The sequence below is a fragment of the Mus caroli genome, unplaced genomic scaffold, assembly GCF_978045245.1.
Source record: "Mus caroli unplaced genomic scaffold, Mus_caroli_1 scaffold_6, whole genome shotgun sequence".
NCBI lineage: Eukaryota > Metazoa > Chordata > Mammalia > Rodentia > Muridae > Mus > Mus caroli.
In genome coordinates this window covers 27,106,393-27,127,500 of record NW_028227261.1, presented here as the reverse complement: position 1 = coordinate 27,127,500, position 21,108 = coordinate 27,106,393, and the positions used below count along the sequence as shown (strand labels likewise).

General features: G+C 42.3%; 1 protein-coding gene across 26 annotated transcripts in view; it reads left to right on the top strand.

Moving 5' to 3' along the window:
• Window positions 1-21,108, top strand: part of Pum1 (pumilio RNA binding family member 1) — a 114,437-nt gene that overhangs the window by 33,568 nt on the left and 59,761 nt on the right. For 14 of the 26 annotated variants that reach the window (XM_021161048.3, XM_021161057.3, XM_021161056.3 and 11 more), the window contains 3 exons: window positions 2,298-2,366; window positions 19,506-19,614; window positions 20,538-20,716. In XM_021161048.3, the coding sequence (XP_021016707.1) occupies window positions 2,298-2,366; window positions 19,506-19,614; window positions 20,538-20,716 (357 nt within the window). Of the gene's footprint in view, window positions 1-2,297; window positions 2,367-19,505; window positions 19,615-20,537; window positions 20,717-21,108 lie in introns of those variants that run through there. The other 12 variants (XM_029476310.2, XM_029476309.2, XM_029476308.2 and 9 more) reach the window with 3 other exon arrangements.

Here is a 21,108-nt window from a genome sequence, read left to right as displayed (position 1 = left end):
TTTTGTTTTTTGTTTTTTTTTTTAAGTGTCCAAGAATCTAGTGGTTTTTTTCATATAAGACAGATCACACAGTAAGATGCAGACCAATGTGCTTTCCAAATTCTTCCTGTAGTTTTTTTTTTTCCAGTTTATTTTAAACATTTTATGAGTATGAGTATTTTGCCTGCATGTATATATGTGTACTCTGTGTTTCTGGTGCCCATGGAAGTCAGGAGAGCGTATTGCATCCCTGAAACTTGGAGTTCTGGATGGCTGTGAGCTCTGCCATGTGAGTGCTGGGAGTCAGTCCTAGGCCTTTATCCCAGCAGCAGGCGTCCGTAAGCTAGGGCAGCTCTGCAGGGCCTGTTACAGTGAACACTTGGTAAGCTCAGGCTGGCCTTGGATTTAGGGTCTTCCTGCCTCAGTATTCTAAGTGTTGGGATCATTTGGGTGATTACCCAGCTTGTTTATGTTGAGCAATTTTTTAGCAAATATTTCTAAGTTGTTACTGCTTAATAAACACAGTTTGTCTTGTGTAGTTTTTGTTTTGTTTTTCGAGACAGGGTTTCTCTGTGTAGCTCTGGCTGTCCTGGAACTCACGCTGTAGACCAGGCTGGCCTCGAACTCAGAAGTCTACCTGCCTCTGCCTCCCAAGTGCTGGGATTAAAGACTGTCACCACCACCCGGCATGTAGATTTTAAAGTATGTGATAGAAAGCAATAGTGCTACTTTAGTTTTTATATATACTATATTGACAATTGAGACAAACTAATATTCTAAGTCTTAAAATTTTTTCTTTTTCCCCTTTGACTGGGTTTCTCTGTGTAACCTGGCTGTCCACGCCTCTGCCTCCTGACTGCTGGAATAAAGGGGTGCAGCAGCATGCCTAGGTTACTAAGTTGGGTTTTAGGTTCTGTCTTTCTCCTGCTCAGCCCTAGCTGAACTTTCCATTCACTTCTTAGAAACTGTGCACCAGCTCTGGGAAGGTGGTGGCTGATAGACAGCTGGCCTAGGAGGCTCCTGCCTCAGGAGTCTTGCTTTCAGATGTACAGAAATGCCTTCTTTCAAAAGTATCTTTTCTTTTTTTTTTTTTTTTGTAAAGATTTATTTATTATATGTAAGTACACTGTAGCTGTCTTCAGACATTCCAGAAGAGGGCGCCAGATCTTGTTGCAGATGGTTGTGAGCCACCATGTGGTTGCTGGGATTTGAACTCTGGACCTTCAGAAGAGCAGTCGGGTGCTCTTACCCACTGAGCCATCTCACCAGCCCCAAAAGTATCTTTTCTAGGGCTGGTAGAGACTCTAGCTTCAGAAAGCAGAGATGGATTATTGGTCATATTTGAAGAAGATAGCAGATGGCAAAGGCTATCTTTTGAAATGCACAGTGACCTAAAACTTGCCACGTTTTCTGACCTGTGGGTTTGTGGCTTGATGGAAATGACTACTTGAGTATACTGTCTCATTTCTTATCCTTATTGTTAAAGTTATCTTACCTTTATAATTACTATCATATGTCTGTGTGTTCATGCATGTGTGAGTGTGAGAACAACCTGTGGGAGTCAGTTCTTTCCTAATGACTTTGGAGCTGATGAAATGGAAGTTTTGTATATAGATATGCTTTAGTGAGATGTGAAGAAGGTTTCTTGTGTTATGTGCTATTTCTTTCTCCCCTGTTTGATATTTGGGGGCTTCCTGGGACTGCCTTTTTTTTTTTTTTTTTTTTTTTTTTTGGTTTTTCGAGACAGGGTTTCTCTGTGTAGCCCTGGCTGTCCTGGCACTCACTTTGTAGACCAGGCTGGCCTCGAACTCAGAAATCCGCCTGCCTCTGCCTCCCGAGTGCTGGGATTAAAGGCGTGCGCCACCACGCCCGGTGGGACTGCCTTTTATAGATAAATGTTGGGGTACTCTGTACAGTTTACAGTTTGTTCTCTTGGAGTTACCTAAGACTGCTGGTTTAAGCTAGCCTCCCTCATACTTGACTGCCTAAGGAGACGGACGCAGCCCTGTTACAGATCAGAGACTTGCCACTGAGTACTATTGTGCTCATCTCTGCTTATTAAAGCATGTGAACAGTAGCTAGCGTTCTTGTCATCTGGTGTATTTCATGCCTTGAAAATGAAGGCAGTGGGTAGGGTGACACAGGGATCATTTCTGAATCTTGATGGTTAAAGGTGAGTGAATGTTTAATACCTTGAGTTTTGTTACTGTGCTTGTTGCTTTCTTAAATTAAATATAGAAAAGACTTCATTTGTGCATAATATGTATGTAATAGTCACAATGCTGACGTAAAGCTTTCCCTTCTATTCTGAACACTAGGTACGCTCTATGGATGAATTAAATCATGATTTTCAAGCACTTGCTCTGGAAGGGAGAGCTGTGGGCGAGGTAAGTGCGCTGGAGTGGTTGAAAGGGGTGTTCCTAGGGAAGCTTGGGCTTGTCTCTTCATCAGTTGTGTCTGAATCTAGTCTCTAGAATCTGTGCTTGCTTTTCCTTGTTGCCATCCTCACAGTAGGACTAGAACATTGGAGAACTGTGCCAAAACTCTACTGGTGATTTTGTAACCTAGTCCAGTTACTTAAACTGCAAAGCACCAAATATGAACAGTAACAATAAACATGCTAATAAGTTAGCTGTAATATGAGGTGTGCAAACATAACTTATAGTCATCAGGTATTCTCACCTTTACCTCAGTGTTCAGTGGCTAGGTGCTTTCACAGTTGGAGTTTAGATGTGATGTTAATCAGAGCATCTCACTGACCTGTGTTTTTACACTAGTTCTCTTTAAAGCCTCCATTTTGAGTGCAGCTGTTTCTTAGGTTTCTTACTTACAGATAGAGATCTGTTGGTCAGAGCAAATCTAGAAACAAGTTTGGTTTCTTTTTAGCATTTAAAATTTTTTTCTCAATATTTTGAGTTGCTGTTGTTTAGAAGAAGAGTGCAGCTAAAGTACAGCCAACCTCTGAAGATTCTGCTTGTTGCCTGGAGTCAGGTACCAATGACACATACAGCAGACTGTTCAAATGTATTGACTACGGAGGTTCATTAAGAGGCCATTTACTTCTGATTGCCTTTCTGGACAGTGACCCTAGGATTGTCTTTTTTCTTCTGTACATAAAAAGCTCTCCTATCCACTTCAATGTTTTGAAGGTGGGAGGATGACTCTACTTGAGACTTTTCCTGTGTTCCAGCTATTAGATCATATTTGTTTGGTTTAGTGAATGCTATTTGGTCTTCTGGTATTGTGCCGGGTTTGGAAGATCAAGAAGTGATTCAATCCTTCTGCGGAGCTTACACCAAGCCCTCCTGGCTTCTGCTGCTTTGTCCTGAGAGTCTTGCTCATTTTGTTGGAAGATTGTGCTTTGAAGTTTTCTGAATTTTCTTGTGGTCAGAGAGGTCTAGTGTCTGCCTTAACAGATCTTGGGTTCTGAATTTTAGGAAGTGATTTGATCCTTGTGTCTTTGCGTTAACCCTGCCTACCTATGACTATTGGAGCAGCATGTGCTAGTAATTAAACCTCGGGTGTTACAGGACAAAGGGCTTTGTTACTTCATTTGTGAAGTAAGTTTCCAAGAGAAAATTAACATTTATGTTACCCATTAAACATGGAAGATAAACTATACCTGTTATTCTAACCTATTCTTTGTTTAAAGTCCAAATTCTAGAGCTGCGCATGTTAGCTCACACCTTTAATCCCAGGATTGGGAGATTGGGACAGAAGGAGCCTGAGTTCAAGGTCAGCCTGGATATCATAGTTGAATGTATTAGTTAGTTTTCTGTTTTCACAAAAATGGACAAGGGTAACTTAAGGAACAAAAAGTTTATTTGAGCTTCTGGTTCCAGAGGGAGAGGCATGGCCATAGCTCTTGGTAGCAGGAAGCTGAGCGATCACACCTTTTATCTCAGCAAAGAAACACACTTGAAGTGGGGGAGGAGGCTTTACCCTCTCAGAGCCGCCTCATGGACATACTTTCTCCTCTCTCAGCAGTGTCACTAGTTGGAGACCAAGGGTTCATTTATGCTTGAGCCCGTTTGGCACATTTTTAAATTCAAAATACCAGTCTACCAAACAACACACTCGTAAAGCAACGGTGGCAACTACCATTTGTTAACTGGTTTTTAAGGGGATATTAATTACTTTTTATACATTAACTTATCAGCACCCACTGAGGACTCAGTTTGATTGTCCACACAAGGAAAGCTCTTAACTCCCTCCTCAAGCTCAGATGACTTACATAAGTTACCTCTGCAGAGCACAAATAGGGTGGTGAAATCTGGAGTGAGGGAAAGAGGAGGGGCCTGCAGAGCAGCACATCGGTGTCATGACGAAGTTCCAGGCTGCAGCTTCTGCTCAGATGAGGACTTGGTCCCATGCAGCCTGGGAGAACTTCCGCATGTAATGCAGGAGACAGTAGTAGCACATCAGAAGCATAGCAATAGGCTTTTATAGTAAAACTTGAGCTTCGAATCACTTGATTTCTCTTTCCATTTAGCAAGAAAAGATACTCTATTGAAGGGAGTAATATAGTATTTAGGACTACAAACTTTATCTCAAGTGGATTGGGTGGATTTTTAAACTGGTGGGAGTGTGTGTGTGAGATGGGGGGAGGGGTACTTAAGTACCTGAATGTATGGATCCTTACCTGCCAAAGATCATCGGTTCCCTTGAAAGAAACTGATTTCTATTAGTGTTAGGGCTGCTTTACTCTGTTCAAAGACAGGGTTTCTCTGTGTAGCCCTGGCTGTCCTGGAACTCACTCTGTAGACCCGGCTGGCCTCGAACTCAGAGATCCGCCTGCCTCTGCTGGGATCCCAAGTGCTGGGATCAAAGGTGTGCACCACCACTGCCTGGCCTTTGCCATTACTCTTAGCACAGAAGATTTCCAATTTTTTTTTTTTTTTTTTTAGAAATTTTACTAAGAAGTATTTTTTTGTTGTTTTCTTCTCAGAAAGGGTTTCTCTGTTAACAGCACTGGCTGTCTTAGAATTCTGTTTGTACACCAGGCTGTCCTCAGACTCACAGATCCACCTGCTTCTGCCTCCCAAGAGCTGGGATCAAAGGTCTGCACCACGACTGCCTGGCAGGAAGTTATTACTTAAAATACCACACTTAGATGTTTGCTGGTTGTCTGAAGAGAAGCTGTTTTTGCTTGAAAAAAAATTTTTTTTTGTTGCTTTTGCTATGTGTGTATGGATGTTTTGCCTATGTGTGTATGTGTGTGCACCAGTGCGCACTACACAACTGCTTGGTACCTGTAGAGGCCAGGAGGAAGGGGTCAGGTACCCTTGAACTGGAGTTATTATAGTATTATAGTGTGTTATGGGTTTTCATGTGGGTTCTAAGATTTGAAGCTGGGTACTCTGGAAGAGCAGCTACTGCTCTTAACTGCTGAACCAGCTCTCCAGCCCCTGAAGTACAGCTGTTTTAAGCTGAAGGGGTCCCTTTCTCCTTGTGTAGAGTGTGAGTTAAAGTAGTTCCCATGTGTTTTACTGGCTCCTTAATTTAAGAGTCCTCAAAAGTTTAAAGACACTTCCTGAGCAACTTTGTGTTGGTGTGGGCTCAGAGTATTTTTGTATTAATGGGAACTGTTATTTTCTCTTGTGGTTACCCAGACCAAATGGCTGGCAGTAATAAAATAAAGGAGGAATTCTCATTCATTCATTCATATTTTTATTTTATGTGTATGGGTGTTTTGCCTTCTTTCTAGTCCAGAATTATTTATTTTAGCTCTGTTTTTTTGTTTTTTGTTTTTTGTTTTTTGTTTTTGGCTTTTTGAGACAGGGTTTCTCTGTGTAGCCCTGGCTGTCTTGGAACTCATTCTGTAGACCAGGCTGGTCTCGAACTTGGGATTAAAGGTGTGCGCCACCACGCCCGACTCAGAGGTTTTTTTAATGCAGACAAAAAGCAGACAATGAAAGTGGCATAGGGGAAGAGGCCCTGGTGACAGAGACCCCACAGGAACATGCCTCCAGTGTCTGCCTCCGCCCTATTCTCTAAAATGTTATCTTTTCATTCATGATACCAGTCTCTGGAGGTGCCTTAATGTACCCAGAATGCCCTCTATTTGGTCCTTGGTCTACTCTGAATTCAGTCAGGTTGACACTCAGTTCATCTGTCATGTTGACATTAGTTCTTTAAACTTCCTACCTTGGTTTCCCTATGGTCTCTCTGCTTTCTGGGTAGAAGAGTAGTTGGGACATGACTGCCTAGGTATTTGTGAAAAATAAAGAAACTGTGAGAATCGTTGGTAAAAAGATCCCTTAATCTTTGTTTTTCCTGTTGTTCTTTATTTGTGGTCTTAAAATTTTATTTATTTTTGGGTAGAGTCTTTGTTTTGTTTTTGAGACGGGGTTTCTCTGTGTCTTGGAACTCACTCTGTAGACCAGGCTGGTCTTGAGCTAAGAAGAGATCTGCCTGCTGCTCCCTTCTGAGTGCTTTAAGGCCTGTGCTACTGTAGTAGGCTTGAGATAGTCTCATTCTTCTGGAACTCACTACGTTTCCCAGGCTGACTTTAAAATGATAGCAGTTCTCTTACCTCCACTAACCAAGGACTGGTCTTCCGAGCATGAGCTACCTGAAGTTTTCTAATCTATAGAACAGGTGACTAGTTTTCTTTTTAGGATGTTGGTGATGGAAATAGGTTCTTATGTAGCTTAGGCTGTAGGTGATATGTAGGTGACCTTGAACTCATTGGCATCGACAATTACACTGAGTTAAGATTCCATAATATTTTATATATCTAGAATAGTTTAATAGTGTAGGCTACCATCTCATTTCTGGATTAAACGATGCATTTAGGGAGGTAGCTCTTCATCCTTTAGAAAAATAATTACCCTTGGTGATTGTTTGTTTGTTTGTTTTTTTGGTTTTTCAAGACAGAGTTTCTCTTTATAGCCCTGGCTGTTCTAGAACTCACCTTGTAGACCAGGCTAGCCTCAAACTCAGAAATTTGCCTGCCTCTGCCTCCCAAGTACTAGGATTAAAGGCATGTGCCATCATTGCCCGCCGGTGATAGCTTTTTTTTTTTTTTTTTTAAAGATTTATTTATTTATTATATGTAAGTGCACTGTAGCTGTCTTCAGACACTCCAGAAGAGAGCACCACATTTCGTTACAGGTGGTTGTGAGCCACCATGTGGTTGCTGGGATTTGAACTCAGGAACTTTGGAAGAGCAGTCGGCGCTCTTAACCACTGAGCCATCTCACCAGTCCGGGTGATAGGTTTTAAATATGATTGAGTAATTACTGTAGAGATGGTTCATTGGTTAAGAGCTCTGGTTGTTCCAGAGACACAGGTTCAGTTCCCAGCACTCACATGGCTGCTTACAGTTACAACCACCTGTAACTCAGTTCTAGGGTATCTGAAACTCTCACATGGAATACATGAAAGCAGAAATGCCAAAGCACATAAAATAAAAATAAATCGTGAAAAAAAAATGAGGTTGAGAAAATATTCTCTCCTGTATGGAGTGATAAAATCCTTCTCTATTCACCAGAGGTAGACTTTAAATGATGATTGCAGATACCAGAAATTAAAAAAGGAATAATAGTATCTCTTATGTGAGATAGCAGGTTTGGGGGACAGGGTCTCACTATGTAGTCCTGTGTGTCCTCTGCCCCCTGAGTGCTGGGATTAAAAGCAGGTACCACCACATAGACTTAGAGGAGGGAGTGATTTGATAGTGATCCAGGAAACTGCTTACTCAGAGAAAGTAAAACTTGGTTGTTTAGAACCAGCACAGAGTCCAGGGCCCTTAGCCAGTGTTTGTATCTGTGCTTCAAACATTTATCTTTGGACTTTGCTTCTTTCTATCGCTAAGAGATGTTGAGTAAGAGTTTGGTTTCTAGGACTCTCCCATGTCAGATTGCTGGAGTTTGATCTTATGTAGAAAAAGAATGGTTAGTTAGTCTTTTTGGAGGAGAGAGGAAAAGAGAAATATACCAAAGGACATTTAAGAGTGGTTTGTTATTCTAGAACTTTTTATTGGACACCCCTCCCCCCACAACCCCCCACATCCCAGGACACCCTACAATAGGGTTTCTTGTATTTCAGGCTGGCTTCAACAAAGTGTGACCTTGAACAGCCCAACAAGTTCTTATGGGTATAGCTGTATGCCTGCATGAGCTTATATGCACTGTGTGCATGCAGGAAGGAGGTCATGGAAGTTGAGGGTGTCAAGCTAACATGTTGTGGTGGGAACCAAACCCAGGTAGGTCATCTGCCAGAACATTAAGTGTTCTTCATTGCCGAGTCATCCTTTCTAGTCCCAACCTCTGATCCTACTGCTTTCATCTCCAGAGCACTAGAATGATAGGTGTGTACCACTATACTGTTTGTGTGATGCTAGGCTGCATATATGCTAATGTATGTAACTGCCAACTGAGTTACAGTCCTAGCCCTTCCTTGGGGTCTTCTAAGTTGACCCCTTCACCTTTCAACAGCTGATTGGAAATGTCCATTGGGATACATGGGTTGGGTTGGAAGCAAAGTGGGAATGGTTCAATATGTTAAATTGTTTTCCATTATGGTTGACATTGTCCTGTTGGAATAGAAAGGTGTGGTGGCAGCCCCCCCTGCCCCCATTTTGGCCTTTTGAGGCAGTTTCTCTGTTAGCTCTTGTTATTCTGGAACTCAACTTTGTAGACCAGTCTAGCCTTGAACTCAGCGATCCACCCACCCCCACCTCCCGAGCGTGCCACTACTGCCCAGTTTCGAATTATAAAGTATTGATCAGCTAAAATGGTTCGTGAATCACATTTCTGAAGGGGACAGCTATTGAAGTTGGCAATTCCTTTTAAGTAGAAGTACACAAAAACCAGTTCATTCAGTTGACTACAAAATTGATTGTTGGAAAGGAGACATGTTGTTGCTTAGGCAAGTCCAGTAAGCCTCTGCTCTCTCTGTGCTAATACATTTCTACCTTTCATGCTTCTCTTTTGGCTAAAATGTTAGCTTTAAAAAAGAGAGAGAGGCTGGGAATAGTGTTGCACAGTTCCAGCAGTCAGGAGTTCAGACAGCTAGTAATGTAATGTAGCAAGGTCTCAAAGGGCAGTGTCTTTCAGTGTAGCCTAGGCTCGCTCGCCTTTTAACTCACAGCAATATATCTGCCTTTATGGTGGGATTAAATGTGTGTCCCATTAAGACAGGCTCTTAGTTATTATTTTGGGGGGGAATGCATATTCATACACTTGATTCGAGAGTAAACCAACTAAACATTTACAACAGTAAATGGCAGCCTCCAATACCGTATTTATAATGATACCATCAACAGCATTATCTGTGACTCTTCCTTTTGTTTTGCTTTGTTGTTTGAAATAAGTCTTCACTATGTAGTCTAGGCTGACCTTGAACTTGTGTTCTTTTCTATTTTGCTTGGACAATGCTGAGTTTATAGGTATGTGCACTGTGTCTGACTTCTATCCCCAGATCCACCCTTCCTTTACCTGACTTGTGTAACCACACGTCCTCCACCCCCCTCCTCCCCTTCTTTTTTAAAGATGAGGAAAGGAAGACCAACTAAGGTTGTAAGGGTCAATACTGCATAGATTCATTCCATTTTATTGGGCACAGAAAAAGAAATCTGTTGAACAAATACATTTTATTTTGGCTATGTATATCACTTCATAGACCTGATTTTCATGATGGTCCTGTGCTGTTAGGGTGCTTTTAAAAAACAGATAAGCAGCAGAGACTGATGTGATCATGTTCCAGCTGTTCAAACCCAGATACATCACTCTCAGTTCTTTATGTGGAGTCTTATTCTTTCAAATTTTAGCTTGTAGTTTGTGCTCGCTCCTCCATGAAGCTCTCCTGCTGTCTCACCTACTAGAAGCCATAGAATGAGTTCAGCTTTCAGGGGATTTCTCCTGTCCTTAGGCCCTATACTTGTCATCTAGAATTCCAGTTTGGTTCAGTAAACAGCTACAGCACTTAGATGCCTTTCCTGCCCCCAGGGTTGTGAAGATGTGGGGAAGAGGATGAATAACAACAAAACTGAAAATCTGCCTCTCTTGCAGATAGTTAGGGCAGAAGCTTTTCAGCACAGGTACCTGTGATCAACATTGCTGCTGCCCTAAAAGCTGAGTCTGATATGGAGACACTCTGTTTTTGAGCCAGAGATCTACTGTGGAGCCCTGGCTGGCCTCACAGCTGCACCCGTATTGCCTCTGCCTCATCAGTCCTGGGGAACTGTAGCTACACCCTGTCACATGCCGCCAGGACAGTTGTCATCAGATTCTTGTAGTACAAGGTTAAGAGGCTGCTTTTTTGTATCATCTATTTTATGTATGTAGCGGACATCATGGTATTTACAGAGTTGGTTTACTTGTACTCTGTTGCTTGCTCAGGTGTGCATTAAACTATGGTGTGTGTAATTGTTTCTTTGTTTGCTGTCTTTCTCTCTCTCTCTCTCTCTTTTTTTTCCCCTTATTCTTTTTTAATTTTGAGACAGGGTCTCACTGTGTAGTCCTGGCTAATCTGGAACTCATAGAGATCTGCTTGCCTTTGCCTTCCAAGTTGCTGGGATTAAGGGTGTCTGCTACTGTGCTGTAAGGAACCAGAGAACATCAAACTTACTTCACTGATTTTTGATTTGGTTCTCATAGCACATAGAGACACATAGAGAAAGTCTTTTCTGTTGATACCCCTGTGTAGAGCTAGTCCTTTACGAGGATGCATGAAAAGGGCACAGAGACAGCCCCCTGGCTAGAGGCAACCGGCAGTGTGGATGGGTTGCATGTCATATTCTTCACCTCTTAGTTATTTGCGTGGAGTTTCAGGATCTAGAGGTGTTGGTTGTAGAATGTTCCAAACTGTCTATTCCTGAACTTTGTGTTAAGGGGTCCCAGGTAGGTCTTTGTATACCAGGGTCTCCAGAGAGATTGTGTTGCTTTTTTTTTTTTTTTTTGGTTTTTTGAGATAGGGTTTCTCTGTATAGCCCTGGCTGTTCTGGAACTCACTTTGTAGACCAGGCTGACCTCGAACTCAGAAATCCTCCTGCCTCTGCCTCCCGAGTGCTGGGATTAAAGGTGTGCGCCACCACGCCCGTCTTTGTGTTGCTTTTGATACAGGCCCATTTAAACAAGAATATGATTGGAACACATATCATTCATGCATCAAAAAGCATGCGACTTCATTAGTAGGTAACTTGACAGACAACACAGTTGCATTTTTTTGTGTGTTTCTTCCTGCCACTTTTCTGGACTGATTGTCCAGTGTTATGAAGATAGTTACTTTTGTCCCTGTCCCAGTAATTTGAAGTGGGAACATGTAAAGAATGTGCTCAGTGGACTCGGGTGCTTAGCGGAGAGACTGAGAGGTCGGTGTGTTACTTGTTTTTAGGTTAATTTATCCAAAGTGACAGGAAATTAAGGTGCTCTCTGTGTCCGGATGTCTCTGAAGGACTTGTTTCATGAAAGCAATGTGTCTTTCCAGTCTGTTTCAGAAGCTGCTCCTGATGGCTATATGGCAAAGTGTAGGCATTGTCAAAGAGCAGCCTGCAGCTCTCACTGATGGGTGTCCTAACAGGCACCAGTTCTTCGTATCTCCAGTCTCCTCTAAATCACACCTTTTGGTTTCTCAGTAGTTCGTAGTGAATCTTCAGGGCACCTTACTATCTTCTGGATGGATGAAACATAAGCTATTTGCATCCTGTTTTCATTTGCCCCTTGTGCCTCAGTTGACTCTATAGAATAGATTTTCATTTAAAACAGCTTAAGTGATGAATTGGCTTCTGTGGCTGCATTCTTGTTCATTATGATGGGTTTTGATTCTTAGTTTGTAATTACAGTACAAGAGTAGGAGAGATGGCACAGTGGTTAAGAACATATATTCTTGCAGAGGACCTGGGTTTAATTCCCGATATCCACATGGTGGCCATCCACACGTAGCTCCATTTCTAGGATTCGGACCCGAAGGCACCAAACACTCACATGTTACACACCCAAAGCACTCACATAAAATGAATAAATCTTTAAAAAAAAAAAAAGAAAAAGAAATTACAAAAGCCAAAACTTGCCAACAACAACAAAAACAACAACCAGAAAAATCAAATCCCAAAGCTTGCTTGGAGGGCTAGGGATGTAGCTCAGGTAGAGGGCTTGCCTACAAGGCCCAGGTCCCAGCTGCTGGTGTATCACAGTAAGCAGACTGAGTCAGTAAAGCAGTGGTGAAGCTGAAAGGGGTCTCAGAGCCCGAGCCTTCTCCTGGGGCTCCACACTTTAGGTACCCAGCCTCTAACTCCATTTCAAACAAACACTTCTTTAGTTACTGTTGTGTGTGCATGCAGATCTTTGACTGGGGCCATTCCAGAGTTCAGTTCCCAGTCAGGGCTATGTAGAGATAGCCTTGTCTCTTCTCCCCCACTCACAAAACAAAACAAAAACACCAAGAACCAAAAAGACCCCACCAAAAGTGGGTTTCTCACTATAGAATGAACCCGTGTTAGCCTTGCAGTCTAGCTTCAGTATCCTGGGTGCTAGGATTATAAAAATGCATTTGCTGACCATAGACAGAAAAATCAGCAGTGGATGTTTAGATTCAGGACAGAAAGACTAAAATGACTTTATCTTGGCTAGTGATTGGTGGGTTTCACTGCAGCGGTGAAACTAGTGTTGAAAGGCATTAATCCTGCTCTTATAACCCAGAATAACACAAAATCATTCATTCAGGGCCTGGAGAGATGGCTCAGGGTTTAGTGCTACTCCAGAGCTGCCTGTGACTCCAAGGCTGGAGGAGCTCTTCTACCCCCCTCACTCCCCCCTCCGCCCCCCCCATACACACACAATAAAGATGATTAAATTCAGGGCTTTCCAGGCTTGGCAAGTACTCCAGCAACTGGTATCTTTCTTATCTTTAAAAAATTAATTTTATGTGTATATGGGTAGGCATGTGGAGGTCAGAGAACAATACAGGTTCTGGGGATGATCTCAGGCCATTAGACAAGTGCCTTTACCTGGTGATTCATCTCACTGGCCTAGCTCGGAGATTTGATTCAAAACGGAACAATGTATAAAGAGAAGCAGTCTTCATTACATTTGAGGGAGGGAGAGGAGAGAGGAGGGGCTAGGACAAAGACTCCTGAATGAGTATGTGTGTTGAGAAAGGATTTTATTTGTAACCTAGGCTTGTAGTAATCCTACATTAATTAGTCTTCGGGTGCTAGGATTACATGCATATTCACCACAATGCGAGATTGAAGAACTTTTGTTGTTCAGATGAATTATTGGGGGGGGGGTTGGCTTGGTTGGCCCTGGGTTCATTCTTACTCTTCTTGTGACAGTTAATGGGTGACTCAGGTTTTACTATTATTACTATTTTTTATACTTTAAAAAAAAAGTTTGTTTCTTTTCTTAGACAGTGGCTTACATCTCTAACAGTGATGACAGCATCAGTAGAGGGCATGGCATTGTGGACATTTCTTGAATTGTCTCATTTGCTTTACAACAGTTTGGTATTAGGGGGGGCACCAGCTAAATTGGAGGGATTTTTGAGAACAGATTTCTGGAAATACTTTTGTTTTCAGGAACTTGTGAATTACCATAGTCACCATCATAGTTCAAATTGCAGTCTCAAAGAGACCTTTTTCTGACTTAAATGTCAGCTTCCAAGATTTAAAGAATCTACTTATTTATTTATTTATTTATTTATTTATTGTTTCTTGAGTCTAACTAGGTGCTTAAACGTTTAATCATTTCAGGTAAAACTAGGAACTTGGAAATTTGAGTAGCCAGATAACATGATGAAACGTGATCATGCTTGTGAGTTTGTAAGCAAGGGATTGTGTTTTACAAGCCAAATTTCTGCAGGGAATGGTATGGACGGGAGAGAAGAGAAGAGAGAATAGTGGGTACAGAGGGAGGGAGAAAGGAGAGAGGTGGGGCGCTATCTGTGATATGTTTTACAAGTGTAAGCAGTTAGGTAACACTTGAGCATAGGATAGTAGAAAGTGCACAGTTATTTTGGGGAGGGTGTGATTGGGTTTTGAGACATGGTTTTTCTTGTAGCCTTGGTTATCCTGGAACTAACTTACTCAGTAGAGCAGTGGCTCTGTCTGCATCTGCCTTGTAAGTGCTGGGGTTAAAGGTGTGTGACATGACTGCCTGGCCTTGCCCATTTGCCTTTTTTTTTTTTTTTTTCCCAGACAGGGTTTCTCTGTGTAGCCCTGGCTGTCCTGGAACTCACTTTGTAGACCAGGCTGGCCTCGAACTCAGAAATCCACCTGCCTCTGCCTCCCAAGTGCTGGGATTAAAGGCGTGCACCACCACTGCCCGGCGCCCATTTGCTTTTAAGGCCAGCCGAGAAACTCATGAATACTTCCCTAGGCAAACCTTAGTATTGGCGTGGTCATACCCGCTGATCCTCAGTTAGAACTTCCCTAGGCTCCACAGAACTAGGGTCGTGGTTCCTGGGGAGTTTGGTTGGCTAGCGATTTTTACTACAGTTGTCTGAATGGCACGGTGCTAGCTTTGCTGGCAGAGTACATGGGCTGCCTTGGATTGGGGAAATCCCACCCTCTGGTAGAGTAGCTCTTCATTCTAAGCGGTATTGGGTTATTTCAGTTGATGTCTATGAAAGACTATTTGTAACGTGAGATAAGGAGACAGATGTAAAGCCACATGTGGCATTCAGAGAGTTAGACACCTTAGAGGTTTTGTGTGTTAAAGGTTCCTTAATAAGGAATATAAGATAACTGTGTGGGGTTCTTGGTTTTAAGTAGTTGTTTCTGGTGTTTTTGGTTTTGAGACAGTTCTTTACTAGCTTACATTTAGCTTGGAACTTAAAATGTAGAATGAACTGGCTTGTAGTAAGTTTGTGATAGTTCTCCTGCTCTCACTTGAGATTCCAGGAGATGTAGGCACACTCTATTGAGTATAACTTCTTGCAGAGTCTTTTTTGCTAGCTAGACTCAGGAAACAACAAAAGTTGTCGGATCACCTGTAGACCAGCGCTTGTGTCTTGCTCTCGGCGATCACCATGCTTGGTTATAGATGAAGTCAGTTTTGAGAAGCTGCTTGCTATTAGCATTGGAGATGGGGAAGTTGCTGAGCTGATGATTTCAGAGTTTGTTTAAGTTGACTGTCATTGGTGTGGACCTGTTTGTGTAGCATGTGCTCTTTTCCAGGTGCCATCGGATTAGTACAGTCTGACCAAGTCGTAGTCCTTAGCACTTTTTTTTTTTTTTAAAGAATTGTCAGATCTTAATCCTTTATAGCTTAGTTTTCCTTTAAAGTGAATGTTGGAAAGCGAGCTGTAATTTGTTGCCTTTTGGCTGTAATTTCAGTGCTTGAAAACAGAAGCAGGAGGATTGCCTAGAGTTGTAAATCAGCTTGGGTTACTTAGTGAGTTCTCAGCAGGCCTGACTTTATCTGCCTCACAAAGAAAAGAAAGTATGCTGGCTGGTAGTGCCCTGAGCCTCTGCATCGCACACACGCACACACACGTGTGTGTGTGTGTGTGTGTGTGTGTGTGTGTGTGTGTGTGATCTCAGATAAATTAAGGCTGGTTGCATTTAAATTTGTAGTGATTGAAGTTAGGTCTGGCTGAAGTGAAAATTTGTCAACTGCATGTTTGTGGCAATTGGTTGGCTTTGTGGGGATGCCATACCTCATGCTGTGAATAGAATTACCCCCAGAGGTGTGTTTGCTGAGTTTAAACGTCTCTTGAATCTTTATCTTGTTTTGTAATAAAGTTGCTACCTAGCTCTGAAGGTAGATATCCTTACTTTTGTTGACTGACTATAAAGCTGAAAGTGTTAACACTGCTGCCCCTCAGCTTCAGGGAAGGCTACTTATTTTGAATGTGGAAGGGTTTTAAGCCAGTGTACGGGAGAACATGAAGTGGACAGAACTAATTAACTACTTTTTCCTAAGTCAAAATCAATGTACTTTCAGTAATGGAAGTGGGATGAGAAGTGCGGGTATTGTTGTTCTTGTTGCTTTGGTGTTTTGGCTTTTCAAGACAGGGTTTCTCTGTATAACCCTGCCTCTTGCCTTCCAATTGCTGAGATTAAAGGTGTGGACCACCACCCATGGCGACGTTCTTCTTAAAACAAAACACAAGAGTTGAAAATACACACTTCCACATAGTTGTGATTGGATCCACTGTATAACAGATCCAGACAGCTCAGAAGGCCATTGTTTATGTCTTACAACTTCATAAGGTCTCATGAGCTTCATGCATGATTTCTACCAGTGCTGAGTGTATGCTCAACTTTATCTGAGAAGAGTCTTCTTTCAAATTCATGGGGTTGATATCAGGATTCAGGCCTTCAGACTCTTAGAATGAGGACTTCAATTCCTAGTGTATTGTTGGGTAGAGATCTTTCTTGATCTCTTGCCTGGTGGGCCTTGCCAGGTGGGCCACTTTCTGGTACAGTTCACAGCATAGCAGCTGTCTAAAGTGAGCAAGCCGGGCAGTGGTGGTAGTAAGGGCAAATAGAAGTAGTTCGTGGCAATGTAGATGTTGTGACCCCACAGCACCCCACCATCAAGATGCTCTTCTTTATAGAACGCTGGGACTAGGTCATTGGAGTCATTGGAAAGCCCTGCTGCTTTCCACCATTGAGTACAAACACTAGATTTTATAGTAAAGGGAGCTAGTAAAGGGAGCAAGGCTAGGTTCTGTGTGAACTCGGAGATACTAAAGGACTTAACTAAGCTTGCTTTTGACTTTGCCCAGATCCCTTGGTTCAGGGATTGCCTTCCTGTTTACTGAGCACCCAAGCAACTCACTCTTTGTACCCTGCCTGGCCCCAATCAGCATGCTGCACTCTGCTCTCCCACCTTGTTTTATCTCTTGGGAACTTGCCCAAATAGTGTCTGCTGTTCTCATTGATAACAGTTAGCTGACCTCCACCTCATCTGTATAAGGAGCTCTAGCACTGTGGGGGTTACCTCTAACATCTGTTTAGTATTTGTTTTCTATTTTTAGTAGCAGGAGAACTGGGTGACTCTTGGTGAGCTAGGAACATATTTTTGATGTGTTTCTTTGAGGCTTGATGCATGTTACTAATAGAAAGTTGACTCTTCACCTTAACTTTCTTAATATTTGTTTCATTGTTTATTTGTGTGTGTGTGTGTGTGTGTGTGTGTGTGTGTGTGTGTGAAGGACAGCATATGGACTTGGCTCTCTATGTAGGTTTCAGGGATGAACTCAAGTAGTCAGGTTTGGAGGCAAGCACCTTTGCCCTCTAGGACATCTCATCAGCTCTAAAAATCTCCATTTTAGAAACGTGCCTCATGTTTACTGCTTCCCTTTTGAAGGTGTGTCTTGCTGCTGCTCTCATCTGCTTGCCTGCACTTGGCTACTTTGCATGTTATGACAACCTAATAGACTGTAGTAAACAATGCCAGAATCCCACAAGTCCCCTTTGCCCCCTTGAGCTCAAAGATTGCAACTTGATAAATTATAGCACGACTGTTTATATGTTGAATCTGGTACTTGTCCAGGCTATTCTTGAATTATGTGAAGAAGGATAAAGGTTGGGGAAAAAAACCACAACAGCATAGGACTGGTTTTAATTACTTTTGCTCTTTACACCATTTCACAGAGCATAAAATTAACCAGTAAGAGATGTGGACTCTTGTACTAATATTGTTGCTCCTTTTAGTATGCATAGAGGGTCCTAAGTTGGGACTACTATTTGGTCTCACCCTCTTCAAAATAAGAATGAGAATGTTGTTATTTAAAAGTAGAATGTTGGGAAAGAGCTAGTGAGTAAGGAAGTTTTATGGAGTCTTTGGATAGGCGGTTTACAAGATGAAAAGTGAAAACAGGAGTTCTTTTTAGTTTATTTTATGTGTATTGGTATTTTGTCTGCATATGGGATTGTAGTGACAGACAGCTGTGAGCTGCCATGTGGGAACAGGAGTTTGTTTATGTGTGTGAGTGATTTGCCCACATGTGTGTCTGCAGCTTGGCACCTGTGGAGGTTAGAGGAGAACACTAGATCTCCCAGAACTGGAGTTATAGACACTTATAAATGGCCAAGTGGTTTCTGGGAATCAAACCCAGGTCCTCTGGGAGCTCACCTAGTGATTGTAACAGTTGAGCCATTTTTCTAGCACCCAGAAGTTTTTTGTTTTTTGTTTTTAAATTGACCCTTGTATATTAATAATTCTCAGTATCTCTTCTGGAATTTGACCATGATTTTGCTAATGTCTGATGCCACTGAATACATTTCCAAGAAGCTGTTTGGTGGATATTGATGCTTCTGAGGAGAATTGCCACTGAAAAACAGGTTTGGCATCAGAAGAAAGAGGAGACGACCCAGGGCAAATCAGAATTATCTAGTCCTGTGATTTCTGGCTCTTTGCTTAGCTTTATTCGGTCAGCCTGTTTCTCCCTCTCTTTTTACCTCTTCCTCTCAACCCACTCTAGTTAACAGACCCCAAAACATCAAGGAAGACTTGGTTGATGCTTTGATTTAATTGCCTATCTTTGAGGCAGCTTGGCACTTGCATAATTCAATGACAGACCAAAGTCTTTTTGTTGGGATCTATTTGAAAAAGGTAGCAAACATCTTGGGTTTGTGTAGGAACCTATGCTCTGGAATAGTTTGGGACTTTTTGAGGATATGGTAACACTAGGCCGAGATGGCAGTTGTGAGGCTGGAGAGCTGGGGTTTGGTTTAGACAGCTTTGATTTCTTTATTATGCTCAGATGTAGTAGCTAAATAAGTTGGAAAGTTAAACCTGTCCAGGAGGAGAGCAGATCTCTTGGGCTTTCTGGTGTTTTATCAGAAAGCTAGAATTCCATTTCTGGTATTACATAAGTTCAGAATTAGTGATTACACAGTATCTTAAACTTCTGAAATCCTGTCTGAGGAATAGTAGTTATTAAAAAACAACAACTAGAGGAAACAAGAGGGAGACGGTTTATTAAAGTTGATGAGCACACCAAGAATTATGGCAGTCTTCAGGAACTTTCCTCTGTAACTACAACCACTGTTTCTTTGAAGTTACTTTAATGATATTGTCAAGTATTATTAAACCTAACAGAGGTCAGGAAATTTGATTTTCCTTCTGAAAGTAGATGACTGTTTTTTTTTTTTTCTCTTAAAATCTTAGAAAAGGTGGATGTGGTGCAGAGTTAAGAGAAGTGGTGTCTAATATTCTGTAGCTGGGGCTCATAACTGTGTTTGTGCTCCTGCTTGAGTAACTGTGTGCTCAGTCAGTGCTTGTGCAGACAGTGTTGACTGTGGTAGGTACTCTCGCAGCTAGAGCCCTCGGAGCAAGCAGTTAGCTGTAATAGGGCAATGTTTGTACTCTTACCTCCTCAAAAATCTTCACAACAATTAAGTGAACAATTTTAGATATTGATGATTAGTGTCCCCTTGCTTTAGGCCTTTCTGTGTCTTTTACCAAAGAAGAATAGTGTTCTGATCATAGCTATGTAGCCAAAACACTTTGATTGAGACCCTCAGGGTCCTTGAGCATCTTCAGTACCCTTGTCTAAAGAAAGTGTTGACTGCTGTACTCTCATCCTTTATGAATTCTTTAAAAGCATCTATTATTTTTAATTTGCAGCAGCTCTTGCCAGGTAAAAAGTTTTGGGAAACAGATGAATCCAGCAAAGATGGACCAAAAGGAATATTCCTGGGTGATCAATGGCGAGACAGTGCCTGGGGAACATCAGGTAATCTAGCTCTAGCCTCTCTACTGTGATTTATGCCTGTCTTAGAGCTCCCTTCCTCAGCACTTGGCCAAGTCATGAATTTCAGATCAGTGGCAGAAGCACGCCGAGCAAATGTCCTGTCCTATAGTAGTATAATTGCCACTAAGGAGCTTAGATGATGTAATATATTAAAAATAATTACACAAAATCAAATCTTCAATATTTTCTCAAGTGCTAGTCAAGAAGAAGGGACTCATTTGAAGTGATCATGATTTTAGCTGCGTTTCCCTCTGTGCTGCTGTCAGCTTGCCTGGAATTGGAAAATCCAAGCCCATACTTTGAACTTCATGATTCTTTTTTTTTTTTTTTTTTCCTTTTTTCTTTTTCTCTTGATGTTTTATGCTATATATGCAGTAGTTATCTTTAAATGTGCCTGAGGTCAAATGAACTCACCCGGCACAGACATTCTTGTGATAGACTGCCACTGAAGAGGGCTGGGGAGAGCTGGTAGAGGCAGACACCAACAGCAGAAAGAAGCCACAGCTTCTAGGGATGGGGAAAACAGAAAACCCAACACTGGAGAAACTGTATTCAGGACAGTGCAAACTGGAGTCCTCAGAAAGATTTGTTGTGTGCCCCCCCCCCCCCCAAAGAAAAAAAGAACAAAAGAATTTCTGCAACTTGAAAGAGGTGACCATTGACTTTTCTACCTAGCAATGTGAACTGCTGTACTCCCCTGCTGTCCTAGATAGAGGAGGGGTATGTTCTGTGTATTTAGCCTATGTAGAATACCAGTGCTTATTGAAAGACCCAAGGGGAGACCTTGGCTCAGCCGACCATGGTGGGTCTCCTGATTCCCAGACATTGGTTTATCACGAGACATCACTCATAATTTGTTTGGGCTTCTGGCTGCACTGTGTCACACTTGTGTATCTTTTTTGTAGATCATTCAGTTTCCCAGCCAATCATGGTGCAGAGAAGACCTGGTCAGAGTTTCCATGTGAACAGTGAGGTCAATTCTGTACTGTCCCCACGATCGGAGAGTGGGGGACTAGGCGTTAGCATGGTGGAGTATGTGTTGAGCTCATCCCCGGGCGATTCCTGTCTAAGAAAAGGAGGATTTGTAAGTTGGCTTGAGGAACTCGTTCCTATCTCTTTCTTCCCCCTTCCCCCAAAGCAAATGTGCCTGTTGAGTTTCCTAGGTGTTCGCAGTGTTCGAGGGTGTTTTAGAACACTCCCATTGTAGCATACAGAGAGCTCACCAAGCATGACAGGAGAGGCAAACTGCACTTCAAAGCTGGAAAAGTCAGGGTGTGGGTTTTTGTGGGCGGCAGGGAGCGGAGGGCTAGGTGAGGAAGCACTACAATCAAAGTCTCAGTTAACCAGAAGGCATTCTTCACTAAAACAGAAAGCTCCAGAGAGAAGGACTCTCTTTACAAAGAAAGGAGAAGTTGGGTTATCAGCACGAGGTGCTGTCTTAGAGGAGTGATTGGCCGGCCACTACCTCAGAACCTT